This window comes from Fukomys damarensis, unplaced genomic scaffold (genome assembly GCF_012274545.1).
Source record: "Fukomys damarensis isolate Sample0158 unplaced genomic scaffold, DMR_v1.0_HiC HiC_scaffold_27, whole genome shotgun sequence".
In the NCBI taxonomy this organism is placed as follows: Eukaryota; Metazoa; Chordata; class Mammalia; order Rodentia; family Bathyergidae; genus Fukomys; species Fukomys damarensis.
Genome location: NW_022900939.1, coordinates 18,846,121 through 18,864,605, shown reverse-complemented (window position 1 = coordinate 18,864,605; position 18,485 = coordinate 18,846,121). Strand labels below are relative to the sequence as shown.

General features: G+C 47.6%; 1 protein-coding gene across 12 annotated transcripts in view; it reads right to left on the bottom strand.

The window, feature by feature from the left end:
• Positions 1–18,485, bottom strand: part of Shank2 (SH3 and multiple ankyrin repeat domains 2) — a 511,573-nt gene that overhangs the window by 417,806 nt on the left and 75,282 nt on the right. For 10 of the 12 annotated variants that reach the window (XM_010635710.3, XM_010635712.3, XM_010635715.3 and 7 more), the window contains exons 1-2: positions 9,062–9,155; positions 7,359–7,578 (exon numbers count right to left, since the gene is read on the bottom strand). In XM_010635710.3, coding sequence (XP_010634012.1) covers positions 7,359–7,565 — 207 coding nt within the window. In that variant the 5' untranslated portion in view covers positions 7,566–7,578; positions 9,062–9,155. Of the gene's footprint in view, positions 1–7,358; positions 7,579–9,061; positions 9,157–18,485 lie in introns of those variants that run through there. The other 2 variants (XM_010635704.3, XM_010635716.3) reach the window with 2 other exon arrangements.

Here is an 18,485-nt window from a genome sequence, read left to right as displayed (position 1 = left end):
TAAAAAAAAAAAAAAAAAAAAAAAGAACATGAGGGAGTTGAGACGTAGCGACAGAGTGTGCACCAGTTGGCTCCAGTGCGTTCATCAATGTCAAGCAGAAGGTCAAGGTCATTTTAGAGTCAGGTGTACGGGAGGGATCATGTGGAAGCAGGTGGTAGGTTGAGGGGCATCTCATAGCTGATGCAGGCCAGAGGGAGGCAAGGACAGCAGGAGGGAGAGGCAGAGCCCTCTGGACCCAGCACATCTGGGGCTGCTGCTTTGGGGGAGGAATTTGAGACAGTGTCAAAGAGACGGGAGTGTGGATGAATAGCGATAAATTGTCTTTGAGGGGGTCAGGCTAGCAGTTGAAAAGCTTTTTGCTAAATGAAATATGTGACTTGCAGATGCATTTATTTAATAAATGGAAGCCCTGATTAGCAAAGGGGAAAGCAAAAGGGAAACCGTCATTTTCCCAAAGCACCTGCCCGGAGGTGGGCAGGCCCTGGAACCTTCGCTGAGATGCTCAGGCCTCATGAGGCCATGGCTGCTGGTGCCACACTGGGGGGAGAAAACGACTGGTGCTGCAGACCCTCCAGGAACCCCACCTCCGAAGCACATCACAGCCCATGGTGCTTCCTCCCTCATCTCCCTGTTACATGCCACTGAAAGTAGATTAAACCCGAGCTGCCTTGCATCTCTGCCTCACCACCAGCTTTGTTCCCATTTTCTTGTTCACCCTCCTCCAAAAAATATCAATAACAGTAGAACCTGCTTTGGATGGTATTGATTTTGGCACACACTACTTTTTTTTTAAAAGTCCAACCTGAATGGCCAGGGCCAGCATTCCACAGCAGTGCACTGTTGGAATGACCCAGGGAAACTCTCTTCATAGGCCCAGAGTGCATGCCAGCCCCTGTGCGCCCTCTAAACCCACCTGCCTGGCCCTGCTGGGCCTCTGCGTGCACCTGGAATTTTGTCAGCACTGCCTGAGGCTTTTGTTCAAAGGTTTAAAGCTTCAGTCCCACCAGAGGCATGAGCCTGTGAACAGCAGTCATTCAACAAGGGACAGAGTCCACACCATCCCAGTGAAGGGGTCCATGCCTGGCAGTGGAGGGGCAGCCCCGGCAGCTTCTCCTGGCATTGCCACCATTGGGTGGACACTGGGACCCCAAGGACAAATTTTCTAGTAACTCCACTCGGCTCCTCCAAGCAGGATTCCAGAACTATCTCAGGTCCCCAGCCAGACACAGAGGGACAGCATGTGGAACAATGTCCACTCTGTTGCAGAGAGCTCATGTCCATGGGATTTGTGGTCTCAGCATCTAGGGGCTTTGTCTTGAACAAGGTGACGATAAGTGGTCTTCAGAGGATTCCAGAAATGATTATGCTCCTAAGTGTGGAGTTGGACCTACTTGGAGGTCACCAAGCTCACTGTCCTTTCTAGGTTGGGAGTGGGAGTCACAGTGGCCACTCCAGATGCCGACAGGGAAATGAGCACCAAGTTCTCGTGTCCTGGTGAAGGAGACCCTGCCAGAAGCTATAGGGGATACCCCTCCCCACAACAACTCTGTGACCATCCCCAGTCTCTCATCCCCTGTCCTGCTGGCGGAACATCTCAATAGTGGATGACAAAGGGTCTTTATCTCCTTCAGTCAGTGACAAGTGCCTCTGAAGAGGGGTAGCTTGGTCACTGCTCCATGGAGAATGGTCACAGTGACAGGTCCGTGGTGCTTGGCATGTGCCTACTTCAGGAGGAGTGTCCCTTACCCCAAAACTTGGGGCACGGAAGTGACTCTGATTTCATACTTCAGAATATTTGCATGTCCATAATGACTTATCTTGGGAATGGGCCCCCAGTCTGAATACCAAATTTTATTATTTCATATATATCTATATATCTTTATACATATAGCCTGAAGGTAATTTTACATAACATTTTTCAGAATTTTTGCTTGAAATGAAGTTTCACAGTGTGAATTTTCCACTTGCTCTTATATTTGTGCTCAAAAAGTTTAGGATTTTGCAGCATCTGGATTTCAGATTTTCAGAGTATCAATGTCTGACCTTTCTGGGCTGGATCACTTCACATGATAGCATTTGTCCCCACCTGACAGATGGGGCCTCAAGGCCCAGAGGTTCGCAGTACCTTGCCCCAAGCACACATCCCAGCTCACTTCCACCCACTCCTGCTTCTTAAACAGGTTGCTCACGGGCCACCTTCCCATGGTAAGTACCATCCATGGGTGCAAGTCAGGCCTGGATACCAAGAATTTACAGGACACAGTGAATGCCAGCATCCTGGGTCCCCATCCACCAAGTTTCCAGGCCCAAGGCTGAGTGTCCCCAAGCCACTTGCTCTTTCACTAGCTCTGGAGTCTGATCTTCCATGTCCCCATCTGAAAACTAGTTTTAATCAAAAACCTCTCCACGGATGGTAGGGGCGTGGGTGAGCAATGTTTTCTCTTCACTCAGCTATGGTTACACACTGTGTTATACTTGGGCATCGAAGATGCCGGTCCTTGTGATAGGTCTGCTATAATTCACAAGAGATACTGGCAAACACTGCTACCTCGAGGCTGCCACAAGGGCTACGCCACACAACACACATTAAGACCCAACGCAGTGTATGGCATATGATAACCCTTGAGGAAGTTATAAAAGTACTCTCAGGACAAGTACAGAGTACTGGATTCCCCCGCACAGATCACATCCACAGGGATTAGTACACTGCAGAGTTATGTGCTGTGTCTCAGTTGGAGTAGCCAGCTCTGCCCACAGGCAGCAAGCAAAGGGACACTTGCTCTGCTCTGTGCTCAACCCCAGAAGCCTCTCAATTTGGACCTTCAGGTCTCAGGTCTGAAACCCAAGAGAAGGCTTTCCTAGTCTCCTGTCCCACTCCCTTAACAATAAGCAAAACCAGAGACAGGAGGCCAGAGGCAAGATGGGCCTGCAACATGAGGATGGTTTACAGTGATGGGGTGCAGGAGTCTCCACCCCGGAGAGGCAGTCACTGAGGAATGCAGTACCCTGGGGCCAAGACGCTCAGACCATGTGACTCCGAACATAAAAGTCCCCCCCTGAAAAAAAGTATCCAGAGCAAGATACAGGCACCACTCACTGCCAGAAATGCCGCCTTCAGAGAGCCACATAGAAATGAAAGCCTGGTGGGGAATGTGGCCCCCTCGCCCTCTCTGGGGCCCTTGTCACCTCCTGCTTGGGTAGGCAAGGTCTAGGGAGATGTGAGGGGTTGAGAGGGCCGGCCATCTGGAGAGACCCTCCTGGCAGGTGGCAGGGCTGCTTACTGAATAGCAATGCTCCAAGGGCTGGGGAATCATTGTCGGATGATGATGGAAGACGAAAGACGATGAGACATAGTGCCCTCCTAGGGGTCCTGCTGCCGAGTGGCTAAGAAAATCTCAAAAGAAAATGGGGCCTTTGCCTTCCAGAAAGACTTACCCCTCCCCTACACGTACCTGTGACCCTTCATCCTGATAGGTCAACTCAACTGCATTAAGAGAGCCCCAGGGGATTAGTGAAGCACACTTCTGGGTATGTGTGGGTGGCTCGGGGAGGTGCAACCTTGACGGCTATATCTCCTCCCTGGCTCCTTCCCTGTGATATTTGTTTTGCTTCCTGGCCATCAGGAACTAAGCAGCTTTGCTCCACCATGTCTTTCAACCATGATGTTCCTTCCATAGAATCAGTTGACCATGGACTGAATCCATTTATACCATGTGCCAAATTAAAACTATCTTCCTTTCAGCTGTGGGCATCAGGTATCGCCTTGGTGACTTCAAAGCTAATGCATGACCCCTGCAGCTTTTCTTCTGAGAAGCTAGGCAGTCAGATGGACAGACGTGTCTAGCTTTACAAGGGAGGTCGGGAAGGCTCATGTGTGTGTTCTCAGAAAAGGATCACACTGCTGCCACTCAAATGAACACCACGGAGAGAGATGGCGTGGATAATAATGAAAGCACAGTACAGGAAAAGCAATAAATAAGGAAGAAAGAGCATGTGGAGGATCAGACAAGCCTCTGATCTAGGTGAAAATACACTCCAATTAAAGGAAGAAAAGTCTCCAAGAGAGCTTTATGCTAGGGAGTAAAACAATAAGACATAAAACAAATAAGCAACTTGAAAGAATAATTTTCAAAAGGAGAGCACACGGCTATGAAAACAAATAGAAAGTCAGAATAACATGACTACAATAGATTAGAAATTGCAAGGAACTGAGCTGATCCAACTGAGCATGCAGTATGTGAAGACTCTGGGATATTGTACAAACACACAAGAAAGTGTCCAGCGATGGAGGCAGTAAGAGACAGATACAGGGAAGGAAAATCCAGCCTAAGGTTACTTACTACCCGTGATACAGAGAAAATCCTGACCCATAACCCAGAGAAGTTATGGAATACAAGGAAACATCCTTAAAGGGAGGGAAAAACAGAATCTGCAGGACACAAGGTTTTCCAGGAAAAACCAACAATGGCTAATAATAAACATTTACTTGTCTATCAACTGATTCTTTAGACATCTAGGCAACAAAAGAGGGTGGGGGTATCTACAAGATGGGAAAAAATGGAAAAGGGCCACCTCTGAAGCAAAACTCAGGGCCAGAAGACAATACCTCCACAAAGGCAGGGAAGGCTTGTGATGAGAAAGTATGACACAGAGAAAAAGAGCTCTGAGCCAGAGACAGCAAGGAAACATTTTCAAAACACAGTCAGCCCTTGTTATTTGTGAGTTCTGTTTATGGGGATGAGCCTACCCAAGGAAATTCACTAGTAACCTCGCATTTGACCCTTTCGGTCGGTGCTCTGATCATTTACAGACAAGTGAAAAGTAGCAACACACAGGGTCCCCAGTGCAGGGGACCCCACACGAGGTCAGATGAGGTGACCCCTGCCTTGCTTCTACTCTCATATGGTAAGCAAGTGTCCTTCTTGTGGCCTATTTAGTGCCACACTGCTGACTTTGTGTGTGTGTGTGTGTGTGTGTGTGTGTGTGTGTGTGTGTGTGTATGTGTGTGAGAGAGAGAGAGCGAGTGAGAGAGAGAGAGACAGAGAGAGAGAGAGAGAGAGAGAGAGAGCTTTTCGTTGGAGACTTTGCCATTTAAAATGGCCCTCCAGTTCTAATGTGTGAGGTCCTAAGCCGGGCGTGACTGTGTTGTGCCTACTGGAAAAACCTCATGTAAGCAGGAATTACAGCACCGTTGGCCTCAAGTTCAAGGGTAGTGGGTAAACACTACATGAAATGCCATGTCTTTATGGCATGCAATGTACTTTATAGAATAAAAGTGTTGTGAACAACACAGGTCAACTATATTTTCACTGAGGTGGCACTGTCCTGAGGAACTCTTCCTAAAAGCACTCAGCAATTAATCCCATCCATTTAAAGGGCAAAACAAAGCATGGAAGTAGAAATGGACTAGGCCACTGTAAAGGTGGTGACAGGCATTTACTCCTACAGTAGAGACCGACCAGGTCGGACATCGAGTGGGGCACAGAGTGGCTATGTGTGAAGGGTCTTGTACCCATGGGACTGCGCATGTGCCCATGAGGGTGCATACACAGTCGCTGCCTGGCTCACCAAATCTTTCATGGCCGTCTTTGTGGGCTCAGGGCTGGCCTACCCATCTAGCCCCTCACCGCCTGCAGCCAGGTGCAGCTCCTGGGAAAGGCCAGGCAAGGTGAGGAACTGACATGCTCCTTGAGTTCTCTCTTCTTCCCTCACCTCCACGACAGGTGTGGAGCAGGACCCATGCAAGGTTCCAGAACTGCACCCCAGACCTCAGATCACCTCCTAACTTCCCTCAGCTCCCATTCACGCTCCTTTATCTCAAGGGGGGGGGGGCTTTCAATATATCCTGCCTTGGAGAACTGGATACCTTGGCCACCCTTGGAAACTACTGCCCCACCATCCTCACCACACTCCCATTACCCTCCGGCCCACAGCAACCCGTAATACTCTCCTCACCACCTCCACCACCCCAGGAAACTATCCTGTCACCCTCTGTGGCTTCCCGCCTTGATGTCTAAGACAGCTTCTGGCTTGTCCCAGATGCTCACAGTTGCTGAGTGAATGTAGAAAGTATCAGGCTGCAGGCATTTTCATGTCAATGCCCTTAGGCAAGATCCAATATCAATAACCTGGACCGGCAAAGCCGACAAACATATGCTGAGCGCCTCCTGTGAACTGAGCCCTCTCCCAGGAGATGGGAGAGGTCAGCGTTGGGAGCTCATATCTCTGCTTAACATGGTTCCAGTTTCATCTGCTTGATGTACAGGAGGAGGAAGGAGAGAGCAAGAATAACGTAGGAACACCCAGCACATAGGATGTTCCTTAGGAAACCTGTCTTGCTGCCACATCCATGCCATCTACCACACCAGCCTACCTCTGCGCAACACAAGCACCAGGGGTTCCCTCTCTGGGGGAGGCAAACCCACCGACAGGGCCCAGGAACTGACCAGGAAGTAAACCATAGCAACAGATGCCTGGCTGCCAGTGTGTACAAGCAATGGCACAGGAATTACACTGGGCTCTGGGCTGGGGAACAAATGGGCGCTGGCCAGGGGCAGCACAGGGAAGGGAGGCCTTGCCTCAGGGCCCCACGCCCTAAGAGTAGTGGGATAGCTGAGAGTGCTAGGATGCACACAGACTATCAGCAGGGGGAGAGCTGGGTCCAGTGGACACCTGCCATCAGTGGGCCCCAGAGTCTGAGTGTTAACATACCTGGCCCCCCAGATTCTCCCGTGAGACTGAACGGTTCCTGCAGTCTCCAACCCCAAGGCTAGCTGAGCTCAGGCCTGGGACACTGCAGGTGCTTGCTATGGCTTGGACGTGGTGAGTGCTCCCAAGGCTTCCTAGGCTGAAATCTAATCCCCAGGTTGAGAGGCTAAGAGAGCAGAAGCTTAACTGATGATGGTGACTGGAGGTGGGACCTTTGGGAGGTGAACAAGGTTATACAAGTTCACCAGAGTGAGCCCCAGAATCGGATCCTGGTGGTTTAACCAGAAGAGGGCAAGATCAATGAGACCCTGGATCTTGGCCCTCCAGAGCTGAGAGCCAAAACAAACTTTTCTTCGCAGAGTAGCCCACCTCAGGTATTTAATTACAGTAACACAGAATGGATTAAAATAAGTGCTCAGTGAATGCTGTACACTGAAGTAGGAACACAGGCCTGAGGGAAGGACCCCAGAGGAGCCAACACAGGATTCTACAGCAAACAATGATCACCGGTCCACAGCCTTTAGCCTTGAAAATCCTGGGTGAACTGGAACTATATACTCTCTGGTATTCAGGCCATGGTCAACACCACCCAGATATGGACAAAAGTGCAAAAGACATGGAGCACAGCACCAGCCTTCAGAGGAGCTCACCGTCTGCTGCAGATCTTGGATGACCACGCGGATCACCAGTGTGTCCCCCTGGCTCTCCTCCATCCTCACACCACCTGGCTTCTCTGCTGTGGCCCGGATGGTGTCGTAGATGGTCTCTTCCTTGGAACTGTCAGACTCGGAGCCCATGGAGTAGTCAGAGAAGCTCTGGGCCATCTCATCCTCACTGGACGTCGGGCTACGTGGCATGGTGGCCAGGTCTCTGTGTGAAGGAGGAGAGAAAGAAAACCAGCAATGGGAAATGTGAAAATTAAAGGGAAGCCAGGGGCTCATGGAGATTCCTGCATATTGGCATGATCAGCAGCCAAGGACTGCCCATGTGGATTCACATACTAGTGCCTAAAGTGGCAAGAATTCAGCACCTCCCTCTTCTCCCCACAAGCCTGAGCAGAGGTACAACAGCCAGAACTGGGGAGGCCCTGGGAACTCTGGCCTGAATGTGTGAACCCCACCATTAAAGGAGCTCTAGCTGACAAGGATTCACCAAAGGGCCCCAGCAGGTTGAAACTTCCCATGTAAGAGAAATGGCTACCTTTATTTTTCCTTTGACGATAAAACTGCAGGAGAGGAAGAAATGCAGGCATCAGGTCAGAGTGGCAGTGAGAGCTCACTATAATAACACCCTGCTTCAAACAGAGAGGGACCAGTAAAAATAGAACAGAAAGATAGGGCCGGCCTCAGAAAGGAGGTAATCGCCGGGACCAGCAGCACAGCAGAAACCCAGGTCGTGAGCAAGCTAAAGCTGGGTGGGGGTTCCCAAGAGGTGGTGGCAGCTGGGAGGGCCCCTTCCCCATAGCTAAATTCAGTAATATCTCTCCACCAATGACCCCTGCCAGGCTATACACAGCCACCTTGGACCAGGGCTTTAAGCCAGTATTAGAAAGACTCCAACAGGCCCCTGGGAGGTTATCCAGTGTTTGCGGACCACAGCTGTGACAACTTCCATCCCTGGGGTCCAGGAAGAGGTGAATAAATGTTAGATTTTACCAGGGCTGCTGAGGACCCTGAAGGCCATGAAGAGAAAAGAGACCCCTTAGGTTACATGAGGACTCTTTATGACCGTCAGGGTGCTCGTGAACAGCACCTGCTCACAGAGTACAGGTGATGTGGGCGCAGGCACGCACTGGCTCTGACTCTGTATCTGGTCTAGAGACTTCACGGTGCACCACGACCACACAAGCACAGGAAAGAGGTATCCATGCTAGTTTCTGACACTCTTGTCCCTAAAATGGGAGTGGACTTGGCTGAATACCAAAGTGATTGTTCCCACGTGAATATCTGAATTTCAGTCTCTTGAAAAGCCACAGGCAGCAGCCACCCCAGGCCCACCTGGCAACCTCACATAACTTCTTGGCTGTGGCTGCACCTCTTACAGGGGCAGAAGCAAAGAGTTTGCCTGGCACCCCTACTGTCTCTGCACACCAGGGAGGCAGCTGCCCTCCACCACACAGGTGCGCTGCAGCCCCAGTTCACCTGCTTGACAGACTCCAGACCAGGCCTGGGGTATAGCCCCTGCTCTGGTGGTTTGTTTTGTTTTGTTTTGTTGTACCAGGGATTGAACTCAGGACTTTGTGCTTGTGAGGTAGGCAGAGGCATCACTGAGCTAAAACCCTGGCTGCCCCGTGTTATAACTGCATGTAACACTCAAGAGAGTACTGTTCCCATGTCCTCCTTATTCAACTTACTGGTTAATAGCAAATGTCCAGGAAGGGCATTCCCAGCTCAGCCTGTCCTTCCTGCTGTACTCTTCTGTGGGATCTCTCTTGGAATAAACCCCAAGGTATGTGCCCATCCTCCACTCAGACTCACAGGGTACTTCCCAGACCCCAGTACCTGCAGCAAAAAACCAAGGATGGTGAAGGAACTTCTCCAGAAAGGACACCTGCCCTCCACCATCCAATGGTAGTTGGGGTCAGGGGATCCATTCCCACTGAAAATATCCCAGTTGTCCTAGGAAGAGGTTCAAAATCACACGTGGGCCACAGCTATTTTGTGTGACATGCCCTCTGTTGATGTGCATGGGGTATTAAATACATGCCTTTACACATTTACTGATTGCATGCATAAATTGCAAAATGTGTACTATTGCATGCTAATATCTTTTAGCTGAAATGCTTGGGACAGAAATATTTCAAATTTCAGGCTTTGGGGGTTTGGAAATATTTACACATACATAATGAAATATCTTGGGGATGGGACCCAAGTCTAAACACAAAATTCATTTATGCTTCATATACATTCGGCCTGGAGGTAGTTTTACACACCATTTTCAGTGTTCCAACTGTAACCTGTCCCCTGGGGTCAGGTATGGAATTTTCCACTTGTAGTGGTCATCTCAGGCCTCCAAAAGTTTTGGATTTTGAAGCGTTTTAGATTTCAGACTTTTGGGTTGGGGATGTTCAACTTCTATCCATATTCTGTAACTGCCACTCTTTCCAACCACATCTTGAGTTCTGATGAAGAATGCCCATTTTTATCCTGGCTGCAAGGGTAGGTTCTTGGAGAGCTTTGTAAAACGTGCCAACAACAAGTATCGAAGTCCTAGTTTAACTTGCCCAGTGTTGATCCTGCTCTTTCAAACCTCCCAGGGGGTCTAATGGGCTTGCACACTGCGACCACAGCTGCAGACCAGCCTGAGCCAGTTGGTAGCTCTAGCTTTAAAGGAATCAGAGGGAGCAGAGACTTAAGAGTGAACACAAACTAGCCCCTTCTCAGGAGCTAAAGCAACATATTTTCTGTTGCCCAAGGCAGTGGGACAGGGGCAGCATTCACTGCTCACAGGGTCAGGGAGGATGGCTATGAGAGGGTCCTGGTGCTGGGTTTTGCTACACCAGGGCTCTTCTACATTGAAGGCATTAAGTTGTCTGAGAGCAGCTTTAGCTCCACTTAGGAATGCCTCTCCCTAATTCCTGAGCCTAGACTCCTTGCGATTCCAGCAGGGTCCAGGAGAATGGGGAAGGTTTGGAGTGGGGCATCACAAGCACAACAGGGGCAGCTGGAGAAGAGCAATTGTCATTGGGTTCCCAAGGAGCAGGAGGAAATCAGAGTGACCCCTAAGGACATGGTGCATCCCAATCTCTGCTGGCTCCACCCCAGATAGGCACTGGCTTTTCACACCAGCCTGTAGCATGCCAGAAAGCACACAGCTGCAGAACAGTCACACCATCAGCACCCAGGAAATGGAGAACAGAGTGCCCAGTGGAGCTCATGTAGTCCATGCTGGCCTTGTCCTGCCCATGCTGTCCTTAAGCAGCTTCCTGGGGGCAAGCACTGGAGGCCTCTCACAGGTGTATCCACTCCCCAACCACTGAGATTGCACCCAATGTCTCGATATTTAAAAAGAGTACAACTGTCCCCATCTCCCACCCCCTGGCTCATTGCCTTCAGAGCCTCTTGGTGTCTTCTCTTTCCCACCTTCATCTAGTGAATGTAGAAGCAGGAAGGAGGCTCATCAGTGCAGGACTTTTGTGTGCTAAAGTCTCTGCGGTCCCTCCATCACCTGGGACACAGTGGGCACTTGGCAGACACACACAGAACAGGAACTGGTGGGATTCAGAAGGGACAGAGGAAGAGAAAGTGTGGCCCTAATCAGCCAGCAGCAGTGTTTCAGCTCCAGCCACCAGTGTTGCACAGACCACAGGCTTTGGGGAGATGGTTACAAACGGATCTGGACAAAAAGGCCCCACTTGCCAGGTCTGGAGAGGAACAAGACTGTTTCTAGCAATGGGTGAGCAGAGAGGGGAGAAATGCTGGGTTACATCAGCCCAGTTCTTTGTAGGAGGATCCAGGGATCTCAAGGCCAGAAGTCTGAGTCCTGGTCTTGACCCTAACATGAGGCTTGACCAACCAGATTAATAACTCTGTGGGAAGAGCAGACACCTGACTCAGGGGCCTGGGTAAACATTTAATGATTAACTCCTGGTAGGGCCTCTGGGTAGAACAGAGGTAACAAGTTACATTGGCATTTTAGATAAGTAGCAAATAAGTTTTATTCTGAGTATGTCAGGGACACATTTCTACTAACCATCCATCTGCTGTTCATCTGACATTCACACAGAGCAGGTACCTTGTATTCTTTCTGGCCACAGGGATAGAGGGTGGGATGCATTTGGTTTTCCAACCCTTTCAGGACCATGTTGCAAGGCCAGCTCTGCAGAGAGGGAGCAAAAGCTGCAGAAGACCAAAAGACACCTGCAAACTTGGCTTCCTCTCAAAGAGTTGGAGCCAGGGCCAAGGAGGGAAAGCTACACACACCCCTGGGAAACTGCTTTCAGTGTGACTATTCTGTTGGGGGAAAAGTCCAAGCTATAAAATCCCAGGTTGATAAAGTTCAATGACTCCGTAAGTACTTCTTGCATCAGCCCTGCTGCTGTGGTTATTAACAAGGAGAAAAGAAAATAACCACCATAAAGCAGTTTCCACAAAGACTTATATTTGGCTGCTAAACTCCTCTAAGAAAACATAAACTCTCCGAATGGCTCATTAGTCTCCTAAGGTTCCTGATGGGCAGGTGCACAGATTTTCCTCTTTATCCATCATGGAAATATGAAAGCTGGCCCTGGAGGAAGGAGTACATACACTAAAACTATAAGCAAAGAAACTGCCATCACTGAGGCCGCAAAGTCTTTGTAGATCACCTACAAAGTTGAAGGGTTCCATTGCTGACCTCTGCGTTAAAATACCTTTCTCTCTCTCACATACACACACACACACACACACACACACACACAGGTCTTTATTCAAATGGAATCTCAAAGAGATGCAGGGAGGGAGATTTTGTGACCACACATTTATTTTCTGTATTTGAATGCATAAAATTTTCTCATTCTTGCAGCAGTGGGACTCCCCCACCCCCATTCTGCCCTGGGGCTTTGTTCAAACATCTAGAGTCAAGGTCAGGGCAGCAGAATTAAGGGCAGGCACCATGGGAACCTATGGATCTGGAATCCAGCATGGGAGGAATCTAGGTTCTGCCACAAGTTTGAAACACTGTTCTTAGTGATATCACAGGCATGATGCTGAGAGCCACTGGGGGAGCCAAAAGAAGGTGGGTTTCAGGGAAGAGTTGGTAAAAAGGACAACCCAAGAAGCTGACTTTCTCTGGGTTTATTTAATCCATCTTTCTCCAACTGTACCCATGCAACATGTCAGCAGAAGAGGAAGTGGAATATAGGGTTCCGACCACAGAGTGGGCTCCACCAAAGTGTCTCCAATGTGTCTTCTGACATGGGAGGACCCAGCTTCCACCTAGGCACCAGCTGCAGGAAACTGAAGCAGAGTTCGTTGGGAGGTCAAGGGGTCAGCTGCAGTCAGGTGCCACTTTCTCCAGGGAGAGCAGCCTAAAAGCTGGCCCTGCTCCATCCTGTCCCATTGTCTCTCACACCCCAGTGAAGCAGCCTGTTCTGCCTATCCCAGCAGAGCGACTGTGCCTGCAGCTGCATGGCACTGCATGGGGGCACCGTATATGCTGGCTGTGTCTCCCACCTCCCTGGACCCCAGACACCATTTGGCATTGGTCCCTGTGTAGGCCTAACTGTGCTCCCCACATTCAGATGCGGGAGTCCTAACCTCTTGAACTTAGCAGACAACTGTATTCAAAGATAAGGCCTCTGAAAGGTAGAAATGTCGTGGTGGAGGAAACAACAGAGCAAAGGTGTTTAAGTTCATAAGGGACAGGAAGCAGAGCACAGGGACAGCGCCAGAACAGAAGGGGCCAGGGACTAAACATAGACCCCAATCCCATACCTCCATGGCCCATGCAGACACACAGCCAAGTATAAGGAAATCACCCCCAAGTACAAACCAAGCTCTTAAAATCCCAGTACCTGATGGCAGAGGACTGGAGGTCCACTGCCTTTTGAACATTAAACATCATAGCATACTGGATGTCAGCAGTGTCTGGCTTGGCTAAGGAGCCCTGACATTAAATGAGCTCCACCATCTTGGCCACAACAGAAGAAAGGCTTTGCTGGGTCATATGCTCTGGGCCCAGATGCCACCCTAGACCAATCATGCTCTGACCCACTGGCCAAGATCCAATATGGAGAGGTCACCCACAGGGTCATCTACCGAAAACATGACAGTCATTGCTTCCAGGCCCAGGCAAGGGCTGGCCTACCTTCTCAGGCCTGGACAATCAAAGTCAAGTAACGTGACTGTGTCTGGGAAATGGGCACATTACACAGGGAAACTACAGAGTTCTAAGACCTCAGTGGAGAGGTGAAATGTCACTGAAATGTTAAGGCTGAGATGTGTACGTTACTAAAATGCTCGGAAATTTCAAACCAAGCATCAGATCTCTGCAGGTTCCCATTCCAATATAATACTGTCAGAACCTGGCTCTGGACATCTGGAGGTAGGGTGTGGTAGGCTTTCAGGGAGCCAAATCCCTGACTTAGGGGATGTGGGTGGAGTCACAGCTCCCTGCCCTGCCATCATCTATAATGACAGTATTTCAGCCTAAAATGGGTTTAATTCCTATTTTCCTACAGTGGTGGGAATCATCTATCCTTTGCTTCCTGAATGTCAATTTTCTTGACTTGTTTTCTTCAGAAAGGATCTTGATGAAGCCCCTTCCCAGCTGGGAAGTTGAAAAGTCAGAGTTCACCTCATAGGGGAAAGCATCCTGCAAGTTGCTTGGGAAGATGCCCAGGCTGTGCACTGCTTCTCAGTCATCAGCTTCTCAGAGGCAATGTCATCCAACAGCCCAGCTTGGCACCCTTCCTGATCCCCACAGCAGAACAAGTGAAGACCAGGGTGGCTCTGGCTTCCATCTCCCTGGTCCCTCAAGCCTGAAAGCAAGGCTTGTAGCTCAGAGCCCCTCTTCATACTTCTCCACACTGTCTGTCCTGGGTTCTCAGCCCCTCCTGAGCAGCTGGACTCTTAAGATTCAGACCCACAGGGCTGCCTTGGGATCTGGATTCGCTCACCTTCACACGCCCTCAAGTGAAACAGATGCTCAGCCCACTGAGAGCTGTGCCACTAATTTTGCCTTCATCTTATTCTCAGAAGCAGAGTTGTGTCTCACCCACAGCTTTCCTTTGTGATGCCACCTACCCACTGTTCAGAACCAGCCCAGGTATCACCACAAACTCACTTTCAGAAGCCATTGTCCTTCTATCCTCTTCTTTCTTGAGTGGACAAAGCCTCTCTCACTTCCTCTAAAGCTGCCCAGTGAACAAGCATGAATAGTCAGGCCTCTGGAGCTGGAGCAACATGGAGTCAGCTCACCTGGAGACCACCCTTTCCATAGAGGAGGACCCTACCCAGAAGGGGTGATGACAGGACTGTCTGGAGAGCCTACATCCTTATGAAAGAGAATAGGCTGGGCCCTGAGAATCTCATGTCGGCCCCACCCACAGGTCCCTGAACACAGGTGACTGTACCAGGTAGCTGTAGACAGACAGACAGATAGACTTCTGCATGGGGAGAACCTGAGTGGTAGAAGTGACTGGGTAAGTCATAAGCCAACTACAGTTGCCTTCATGTCTGTGGGCTCCATCCACAGAGACAGCTTCCAATCGAAAGTGTTTGGGAAGAAAATCATACCTGTACTGAACATGCACACTTTTCTTGTCATTATTCCCTAAACAATAAAGCACCACAACTATGCACATAGCATTTCCATTATATTACAAAGTATACGGGAGGGTGTGCACAGGTTATAACTACAGGTGTACAAATACCATTTGTATACCATTTTATAGAAGGGACTTGCATATCTAGTATCCAAGGGGTACTGGAATATCCTGTGGACCACAATTAAATGGTCAGATATTTATTTTGAAACAGCAAGAATGCAAGGAATTCTTACATAATAATTTAGCATTTCCAGAACTTCAAGGCATGACTTTTCTTACTTTATTTTCCAATCATGCTTTTAGAAGTACTCAATACTCACCACAGTGGCCTGTGGCATTTGCAGACCATTTGACAATCTTGTAAGATCAGCTGACACAATAAAATTGTAAAGTGTATATTTGAACAAACAGCAACGTATGAATCAGAAAGCACCAAATCAAGGTGGTTCTGGGCTCTACTGCAAGAACAGTAAGAAACCATAGGGTAAACTCAAAATAAAGCAAAGACATGACCTGACTGGTTAAAGTTTTGTGACTGGCTTGGTCGATGTTGTTGTAAGGTATCTAATCATACAACTGTTAGTTGGCAGCTGATTACTTGAGCTTATTTTGCTTTTTTTTACACAAAGGCATTTACAAGGCACAGCTCAAGTTCAGTTTCCCTCCTGTTTACAAATTATCAAGATCAATGTCACTTATGGCCTCAGTGGCTGTTATCTGCTCAGGATGCTCCACTGCTAGTTTCCATTTTCACTTTAAATTTACTTTTACAATATTAAACACATAATTAGTCAGCTGAGAAATAATACTCAACACCCATAACTTAAAGGAGGAGAGGTTTATTTGGACTCACTATTCAGGGGATTCAGTCTATGGTTGGCTAGCTCTGAGGCCAAAACATCACAGTGTAAGGCTGTGGCAGTGGAGGGCTGTGGCGGCAGAGGAAGCTACTTACTTCATGGCAGTCAGGAAGGAGACAGAACAGGGAGGAGGTAGGGAGGGAGATACACCACTCCAAAGCATACCCTAGTAACAAACACCTCCCAATCAGGCCCCATCTCCTAACATCACAGTTAGCTATGAGCTCATCAGTGACCAATCCACTGGGGATTATATGTAGCACCCCCATGATCCAATCATCTTCAAAGAGGCCCACCTCCAAACACATGAGACTTTGAGGGTACATTCTAGATCTAAACCATAACACTCTAAGGACTGGGGATTTAACTTGGAGGCTCTGCACCTGACTCACAAGTGCAAGGTCCTGAGTTCAATCCCTGGTACAAAAAAAAAAAAAAAAAAAAAAAAAAAAAAAAAAAAAAAAAAAAAAAAAAAAAAAAAAAAAAAAAAAAAAAAAAAAGAAACAAAACAAAATAAAAAGTAAACCATAACACTCTAAAATATGCATAAATGTAAGTCTAGGTGGACTATGTGTGAGGCCAGATATTGATTTTCTGCCTGAGTGGCAGAACTGGGATTTGTTTTACGTTCATTAAAATATTTAATGATATCAAAATTTCAAAAACCTAAATTTAAACATTTAAGATTATTTTTTCAATTTTTTTCAGCTTTAATTGAGTTTATTGGTACATTTTAGGGATACAGTACATTTATATTCATTGCTAAGATATTTTGATTTAAAATTAGAATATTAATTTTCATTTGCATTTTGCCTTTGAATGGACAACTTGGAATATTTTAATAGATAACATTTTTGGAATCATGAAAAATATAAAATGTTTAATGTTAATTTTAATGAACTTCTTTAAAAAAAAAAAAAAAAAGGATCACCCGGCGGGTGCGCAACCTCCTGGACTGTGCGACAACAGACCCAGCAAGGACCCAAAGACCCCGGAGGGGGTCTCTTCAGCTGCCTGCCTGCCTGAGATCACCCGGCGGGTGCGCAACCTGCTGAACTGCGCCACAACAGACCCAGTAAGGAAGGTAGCGGCGCGGGCGCCCTTGAAACACCCTCACGACCTCCCCACCCCCCGTTCTCAAACCTTCTGAGTGGGCCAGTCCTTAGACCAACTCTGCAGAGGCATAGGTTCTCATGAAGGGTAGTTTTCTGAGCTCCCAACTTTGAACATCTTTAAAGAAAGGGCAGGGGAAACCTGTAATAGAACTGAGTGGAGTTCAACCCTGAGGGTAGGGAAACTCAAGTTAGGCCTTGTAGACTGTGTTCAGTCTCAGTCGTGGGGAACTGCCATTGGCTAGCTGAGACCAGGGGATTCGGTTCTGCATATGGCTGTACATGTAGTATAATATGAGAACAGAGACAGTCTGAAAGAGGCCCTTCAAATTCTTTCTTTTTCTCTCTCTCTCTTTCTTTTCCTCATTCCACCCTAAAATTTCTTTCTTTTTTCTGTCCTCTATCTCCAACTCAGTCTCTTGCTCCACCATATTGTCCCTCATCTCCCTTTTTATTCCAGCTCCTGCCCTAACTCAGACTTCTTCTTTTATTATTTTTTGTTTTTAGGAGGGGTTTCTCTTTATGTTCTTTTCTCCAATCATTTTACCTCACTCTTGGCTCTGTACCTTCAAGGGAAGGCAAGCGCCTGTTATTGTTAAGGGGATATATTCCTGTCCTTATTCCTGCACTCTCTCTATCCCCCCTGAAGTTAATAGCTTTGTAAACATAGTAAGGTAATTCTACAACCTCTGGATTCACTTCAAACCTGCTCTAATTCTTTCACTTATCTAATCCTCTTGTTCTAAGTCGAACCCCCCATCCTAAATGGTAAAGATGCCATATTGAAAAGAATATTCACTGCAAACATACTATGAGCTGCTTCTTGAAATTAATCTAATTCACATGAGTTAAAGGTGATACATTAATGACTACCATAAGTGGTCAGTTGGCAAGCTGTGCCTGATCCTATTGGGCTGCTGAATGTATCAATTGGGACAAAGAGTGGTGATTGATTTAAAGAGTTGTTTTCTCTGATATTATGAAAACGAGAATGTCTATGAGTCATTAGAAACTCAAAAGCTAAAACGCAACTATATTAGGAAGATTTAAGTAATACCCAGAAATTAAAGAAGGACAACCCAACAATAAAAATAAAAATGAGAAAACACTTAAGCAAGACACAAAAACAAATATCCAGTTCACCAATAGCAAATAGTAGGACAAATGAGGATGAAAAGTCTGATAGTGAACCAACAGGACTCCCTGGACCCATAGCACAGGAGGTAACAAAACAGATCAACCAGGCTCTAGAAAAATTCAAGTCAGAAATAACTTCCCATTTAATCAGAGAGATGATGAGCAAAATGGAAGTCATGATTCGAGACTCTAGAGCAGAAACTGACAAAAAATAGATGAGGTCAAGACCATGATAGAAGCCATGAAGACTCAGCATAAGAAAGAAATGGAAACAATGAATGCCCAACAGAGGAAAGAAATGGAATCCATAAAACAGATTCAAACAGATATCCAGGAGATTAAAAACTCTATTGAAAGTGTATGAAACAGAATAAAAGATTGTGAAGATAGAATTTCAGATATAGAAGATAGGATCACAGT